At 50.0% G+C, this 7,191-nt stretch overlaps 1 protein-coding gene across 1 annotated transcript in view; it reads left to right on the top strand.

The window, feature by feature from the left end:
• Window positions 1-1,421: 1,421 nt before the first annotated feature.
• Window positions 1,422-7,191, top strand: part of CR2 (complement component (3d/Epstein Barr virus) receptor 2) — a gene marked incomplete at both ends in the record, with an annotated part of 10,857 nt that continues 5,087 nt past the window's right edge. Inside the window, 11 exons of the mRNA XM_010194832.1 lie at window positions 1,422-1,616; window positions 1,989-2,183; window positions 2,264-2,455; window positions 2,607-2,706; window positions 2,871-2,956; window positions 3,316-3,510; window positions 3,655-3,837; window positions 4,297-4,476; window positions 4,935-5,117; window positions 5,327-5,464; window positions 5,687-5,869. Of these exons, the coding sequence (XP_010193134.1) occupies window positions 1,422-1,616; window positions 1,989-2,183; window positions 2,264-2,455; window positions 2,607-2,706; window positions 2,871-2,956; window positions 3,316-3,510; window positions 3,655-3,837; window positions 4,297-4,476; window positions 4,935-5,117; window positions 5,327-5,464; window positions 5,687-5,869 (1,830 nt within the window). The remainder of the gene's footprint in view (window positions 1,617-1,988; window positions 2,184-2,263; window positions 2,456-2,606; window positions 2,707-2,870; window positions 2,957-3,315; window positions 3,511-3,654; window positions 3,838-4,296; window positions 4,477-4,934; window positions 5,118-5,326; window positions 5,465-5,686; window positions 5,870-7,191) is intronic.

Genomic DNA, 7,191 nt, shown 5'->3' with positions numbered 1-7,191 from the left:
CAACTTCCAGGTAAATCGTGGCATAGCTGCCTTGGGGCACACTACTATTTTATGTCCCCTAATTCTGTTAAAAAAATGTGGTTAAACCCTGTGAGTGGAAGATTTAAACATCTCCTGGGAATAAGAACCAGATCTTCTAGAATCCTGTGGGAAAATATGTTGTGTTTGTTTAGCAATGGCTATATTAATCAAAATAACCAATTCTTCAAGGCAAAGCAAACTCCTTTCCTCCTAACAGTGTCCTTCCTGTGCTCACACCCTGCATGTCTGTCCAGTCCGATTCTCACCTCTGTTTTCTTTCTCAATAGGTGATTGTGGTGCTCCTACCAGGTTACATTTTGCTGAGCTAAACGAGGAGCACAAAAATGAGATTGATTTTTCTGTTGGGAAGACTGTGCGGTACACTTGCCGACCTGGATATGCTAAACGCCCGGAAATGTCACCTACCATTACCTGCCTTGAGAGTGGAGTGTGGTCAGAAGCACTAGAGTTCTGTAAAAGTGAATAGCTCCCTGATTCAGTGTCTGTGGTTCAGGAAGGGATAGGTGCTCAGTTCTGTCCATGCTGCCAAAAATGTAACCATATTCTGGTGTTCAAATAGTGTGTGACTAGTAAAGCCATGTAACTTTGTGCTATTCGAAACCCATTTTGGGGGGGTAACTGGAAATGTGGACAGATTATTGGAGTAATAATTACATATCTTGTGCTGTGGTAGAGATGGAGAAAAGCCTAAAATGAGGTTCTTTTTCTTCCTCAGGGAAACAATGCAATCATCCTGGTGAACCTATGAATGGGAAAATTACTTTTCTAACAGATCTCCTGTTTGGGTCGACAGTGCTGTACAGCTGTGAAGAAGGGTAAGTGCTGGGTTTGGCTACTGCTTAAAACAGTAAGGAGAGATCTACTGGGTAAGTCTCCCTTTTTTCCTCCTATTCATTCACTTCCAATAAGTGGATTATATACAGAAGCCAATGTATAGAGTCCCATACCTATCTAACACGTGAGGTGTTCCCTATCTCATGTATACACAGATATACTGTGAAATTGGTCAGGAAGAGCAAGGAAGGGAATTTCTTTAGGGCTGATCGCACTGTCCAGGGTGGTGAGGAGGAGGAGGAGGCAATAACTCGCACTGAAATGACATGGAATGAATGTTCAACCCTTTTAACACCAGGCACAGGTTAATTGGACAACCCAGCCGACGCTGTGAGATTTTTGGTGGACGTGTTGCGTGGAGTGGTGACATTCCCACTTGTCAGCGTAAGTAGCTTAGAGCTCTGGGGAGTCTGCATGGATCCGGTAAATATGTTCCAGCAGAGACTGCCAAATCTTCCCAAAGAAATCTCTGACAGGAAATTTCATGGGAAATTCCTTCAGATGGAGAATTTAGAATTTAGTAGCCTTGTTCTGCACCCCCACAGGTATCCCTTGCGAGCCGCCTCCGGACATTCCCAACGGGAAGCACACAGGCAGGCTGCTGGATGACTTCCACTACGGCACCTCTGTCACATACACCTGTGACCCCGGGTACCCGCTCCAGGGCGAGCCCTCCATCCACTGCACCACCCGGGATGGGAGGAATGGGGTCTGGAGCGGGCCCCCGCCACACTGCGGAGGTAAGGTTGTGCATGCACCTGCAAACATTCATGTGTAATCCTCCCAGTCCTACTGCTTCATATTCGGGGAGACAAGGAAACCTCCAGATGACTGCGTTTCTTGCCCTAGTGCCTGCTAGGGCAGGGTTTGCATGGGCTGGTTTTACAGCTGAGACTAAGCAGAGGAGGCTGGAGGACCAGCAGCACCCCCAGCATCACCTCTTAGCCTGGGGATCTTTCTCAGTGTCTGACATTGCTGGATGCAGGCAGTACATCATCTATGAGAAAATTATCTTTAATTTTGTGTCTTAAAAGGCATTGCAATTCTAAGCAGCTTCGCAGCTGCACAGCTCTGCCCAGTGGTTATTTTGAGGATCTGCACTTCTTTTCCAGAGGCAAGATGTCCCGTCCCACGGGTCCCGAACGGGAGAATAGTGTCTCCCAGGACTGCCTACACACACAAGGACACGGTCACCTTCGAGTGCGAGCCAGGCTATGAGCTACATGGCCCCAAAATGGTACAGTGCCAACTGAACAACACCTGGGAGCCACCCGTGCCAGTTTGCGAGCAGGGCAAGTGTCCAAACAGTGCTCTGGATGTCAGCCTTCCCCACACCTGCTGCTTTTTGACTCCTTTAACAACTGGGCTGGGTTATTTGTCTTGGTAGCTGGCTGCAGTGCCCCGGCCAGGCTGGCATTTGCTGAGCCGAAGGAGCCATACGGTGACCAGACGGCCTTTCCCGTGGGCAGGACGGTGGAGTATGTGTGCCGGCCCGGGTACGCCCCGCACCCGGGGGTGCCACGGACCATTACGTGCCTCAGGAATCGGACATGGACTGCACTGCTGGAGTTCTGTAAAAGTACGTCCTGCTCAAAAACCTCAAGTTTGGCTGGGTTTTCCCATTTTTCTGGCTTTAGGGGTTTCTTTATGTGGTCTGCTTTGTGCCAGCATCACTGGGTGGGATGTGAGCGGGCAGCTGAGGGCTGATGGTGGCTGATGTTCCCTCCCAGGGAAACAGTGTGCTAACCCCAGGGATCCAGAGAACGGCAGAGCTGTTGTCCTGACCAACCTTCTCTTTGGGTCCAAAGTGAACTACACTTGTGACAAAGGGTGAGTCTTGCTACCTGAATTCAGCTGCCAAGTGAAAGTAAATCAGATTTTTAGCTTTACATGAAGGAATGTAGTTCCCAAGTCACCGTATGCCATTTATGAGGGTTGTAAAGAAATCTCAAGTCTTCTGATGTAAAATAATACATCCTTCTGTGTGACTCCAGGTTCATGTTGATTGGAGGCTCTCAGAGAACGTGCGAGGTCTCTGGCACGCGTGTCTCATGGAGTGGAGATGCTCCTGTCTGCCAGCGTAAGTAGGCCATGACAAAAGGTCCTTGGAGATGGCTTGCAAGAGGCAGTGGCACATCTTTCAAGACAAAAATTTTATTGCCAAAGATTTTCAATGCACTGTATGTGTAAAATCTTTCATGTTTCTTTTCATTTTGTTTTGGTTCGGATGTTTCTGAAAATGTATTCCTTCCTGCATATGATTTTTTTTTTTCCATACAAGGTTTGTGTCTGGATAATTTGAATCATGGTATCCAGAGAGCATCACCACTGAGACAGGTTCATCCTTGTTGGTTCCCCTCCTGGGAACCATGTGGGTCCTGGAGATCTTGTGTGCTGCTGCAGCACTGATGCTAAAGGCCACCTAATATGTGCCTGCAGGTATCACCTGTGATCCACCACCAGACATCCCCCACGGGAGACACAGTGGGCACTCACAGGCCGTCTTCTCCTACGCGGACATGGTCACCTACAGCTGCGACCCCGGCCACCCACTGGCTGGAGACCCCTCCATCTCCTGCACCACAGTGGACGGGGAGCACGGTGTGTGGAGCGGGCAGCCGCCACGCTGCGGAGGTAGGGGTCTGTGGTGCACAAGTGTTCATCCCCGACGGCAAGAGATGGTTGTGAGGGGCAGAATGAATGTCCATGGCTTGCTTTTCATATTTTTTTTCCTTGCCCTGTCTGTATTTCTCATCTGCCTTTCCATCTCCTTCACAGAAGTGAGGTGTCCACCTCCTCCAGGCATCGCCAATGGGAAGCACAGCAGCCAGTCCTCGGACTCACACCCCGCCGGCTCAGCTGTGCTCTACACCTGCAGCGATGGTTACCTCCTCATCGGGAACGCCTCCATTAGCTGCACTCCCGCGGGGACGTGGAGCCGACCTCGGCCTCGATGTGAAGGTGTGTTTGTGTTGGCTGCTTTTATCTTTCTCTGACTGGAGATATTCAAAACCCACCTGGATGTGATCCTGTGCAACCTGCTCCAGGTGAGCCTGCTTTAGCAGGGGGTTGGACTGGAGATGCCCAGAGGCCCCTTCCAACCCCTGTGATCCTGTGGCTCCTTTCTTCCCTCTTGGCTCTTGGCCTCATTGCTGCAGACCAAATTTCCAGTGAGAGGCAGAAGCCAAAGGTCCCACAGGCAGGATCAGCTCCATTTGCCCCTGCAGGTTTCCCTTTCTGGCCCCCAAAGACACATTACAAGTGAATAATCATATTTTGTGTAAGAATAAGAGTCAATAATGTTCACATTCCCATGATAGGGATGGCAAGGTTTGACAGCAGGTACTGCCCCTGGTCAGTGCCTTCCACACCCAGGGTGGGCTTCACATCCCAGTGATGCCTCATGCTCTTCACTTCCAGCAATCGGCTGCAAAAGACCTGAGATTGAGAATGGGAAAATGACTGGGCTGGAAACCGTACACAGACTCGCAGACACTGTCATCTTCGAATGCAATTTCGGTTACGCCTTGAAGGGTTCTCAAGAGTCTCGGTGCCAGTTTGGGGGCACATGGGACCCTCCTGTCCCCATCTGTGAAAAGAGTAAGTGTCAGTGAGGCGGGGGGGTGGTACCTGATTTCTTCTGAACCACCATATGGGTGCATCTGGAAGGTGGACAACGGGTGTTTGTGGTACCTGCTCTTCACCAGTTATGATTTTTTTCCTTTCCTTGTAGTGCTACAGTGTCCTTCCCCTCCAAATATCAAAAATGGCCAGCATGCAAGCAAGGATGTGAAAGTGTTTATCCCTGGAATGTCGGTGAAGTATTCATGTGACCCGGGGTACGTCCTCACTGGGAAAACAACAGTTTCTTGTTTGACATCTGGAACCTGGAGCATCCCTTACCCACGGTGTGAAGGTGAGCTGTGAATGCTCTTGCCCAGTGTGGAAAAGGAGACTGTCGTGGTCACACAGCTTTCCTGAATTGTAACCTTACAAAACCACCCCCCATCTCTGGCAGCTGCTGCCCCAGCCCATGCTCTGCTGCTTTTCACTTTCAGAGATCACCTGCACAAGCCCCACCATCCAGAATGGAGACATGGCCGCAGGACAGAGCACTGTGTACCATCCTGGGGCCAACGTCACCTTCCAGTGTCACCTTGGCTACGTGCTGTGGGGCAGCCATGAAGCCAAGTGCCAGCCCGATGGCCGCTGGGTCCCCGCTGTCCCCACCTGCGAGCCAGGTGAGCGTGGGCACATGGGGGTGCAGCAGGAGGACGCTTAGATCTGTCCCTGCTGGCAAGGCTGTGGGCAGGGCAGGGTGTAGGCAGGTTTGTGCTGCAGAGCAGTGGATGCTCAGCTGCCGTGTTCCTCTGCACCACATCACTCACTGTCCCATACTTCTTCTTTTTCTCTCTACTGATATGAGAATGGTTTTTCCCTCTTCCCGCAGTGTCGCAGTGCCCTCAGCCTCCAGCCATTGCCAATGGGACACACAGCGGCCACACCACAGTCGTTTTCACCAGCGGCATGTCTGTGAGCTACACCTGCGATCCTGGCTATGTTCTGGTTGGAGAGGCAGAGCTCAATTGTACTTCTTCTGGAGCCTGGAGCCTCCCTGCGCCTTGGTGTGAAGGTGTGTTCACCACCTTTATCACTCGTGGATATGCTGGTGATACAAAGGGGAAAAAAAGGGGAGAAAATGCAAAATCCACACACTCGTACTTAAAAGACTCAGTTTTCTAGTGCTTACTTGGGAAAAAAAAACAGAAAACCCAAAAGCTGTGCTCAGTGAAGATTTCCTTCCCCACAGGGCAGCTGTGTCCCTCCCCATTGGTGATTGACCACGGCCGGCATGATGGTGAGGATGTGACAGAGTTCATCCTGGGAATGACAGTGAATTACAGCTGTGACCCCGGCTACTCTCTTATTGGAGAAACAGCTGTGCACTGCACGGACAATGGCACCTGGAGCATCCCTCACCCCCACTGTGAAGGTGAGCTGTGAATGCTCTTTCCACACTGTGGAAAGGGAGACCATCGTGGTCACAGCTTTCCTGAATTTTGACCTCACAAAACCAATGGGGGAACACCCAGCTCTAGCAGCCTCTCCCCCAGCCCGTGCTCTGCTGCTTTCCACTTCCAGTGAGGTGAAAGCCAATCTTGGTGGCTTTGTGCCTGCATCCTTCCTGCGTGTTACCCTGTCCATGCCCTTCTTCCATTTTGCTTTGTCCTCTCTTTAGTGCTGCAATGTCCTTCACCTCCAAATATTGACAAAGGAAATCACAGCAGCCAGGATGTGGACATTTTCACCGCTGGGATGGTTGTGAATTACAGCTGCTACCCTGGCTACAGCCTCCTGGGAAAGGCATCGATTTTCTGCACCGAGTCTGGAAACTGGAGCCTCCCTGTTCCTCGGTGTGCAGGTGCATTGGGCTTCTGAGATGGGCGTTATGGATAGTCTGGGAATTTCTGCCACAGAAAGCTTGTAGGACTCATCCTTTCCCTTGCTTTTTCCAAAATTTTGATTCCTTCAGTCTTTTTGTTGTCAGCTTGTAAACATTTATCTATACATTCCCAATATACATTTTTTTAAAAGCCCTATGTAGTTGATATTCCTATTTCTGCCTGTGTTTTCTTTCCTGACAGCTGGCTGTGGCGCACCCCCACATTTAACCTTTGCCGAGCTAACTGAGGAATACAGAAATCTGACGGAGTTTGCAGCTGGGGACACCGTGCGATACAGCTGTCAGCCTGGATACATGAGACAGCCCGGAGTACCCCAAACACTGAAATGCCTCCAAAACCAGACGTGGTCTGAAGCGCTAGCGTTCTGTAAAAGTGAATAGCTTGATCAATTTGGTGTTGGTCGTTGAAAACTGTCTAAGTGATACTTGTGGGTTTCTTAAAGCATTTCTTTAAAAAACAGTTCATACATGGCTTTACTAGTCACATAGTTTGGGCAGCTATTGGTCTTTAAAAAACCATGTTTTTTAAAACCATGTCTGAATGTGGACAAATCCTAAAGATGCCTTCTCATACTGCATTACAAAACTGCAAGAGAGGAGTTTAAACTCAGCCTTGTTCTTTCCCAGGGAAGCAATGCAAATACCCTGAAGCACCAAAGAACGGCAGAGTTACTGTTCTGACTGATCGCCTTTTTGGGTCAACCGTGAGCCATGCGTGTGAGGAAGGGTGAGTCCCCCGCTGCCTTTGACTCCGTTTCTGGGTTTGGTGTTGGATAACTTGCAGTAAAGGCTCAGAGCACGCTCCTGTGCAGGCTGTTCAAAACTTGAATTTTGGTTCCTGTCCTGCCATA

Source organism: Mesitornis unicolor, unplaced genomic scaffold (genome assembly GCF_000695765.1).
Source record: "Mesitornis unicolor isolate BGI_N332 unplaced genomic scaffold, ASM69576v1 scaffold20471, whole genome shotgun sequence".
Taxonomy (NCBI): domain Eukaryota; kingdom Metazoa; phylum Chordata; class Aves; order Mesitornithiformes; family Mesitornithidae; genus Mesitornis; species Mesitornis unicolor.
The sequence above is the reverse complement of the archived record's forward strand: the minus strand, read 5'-3'. Positions and strand labels throughout refer to the sequence as shown.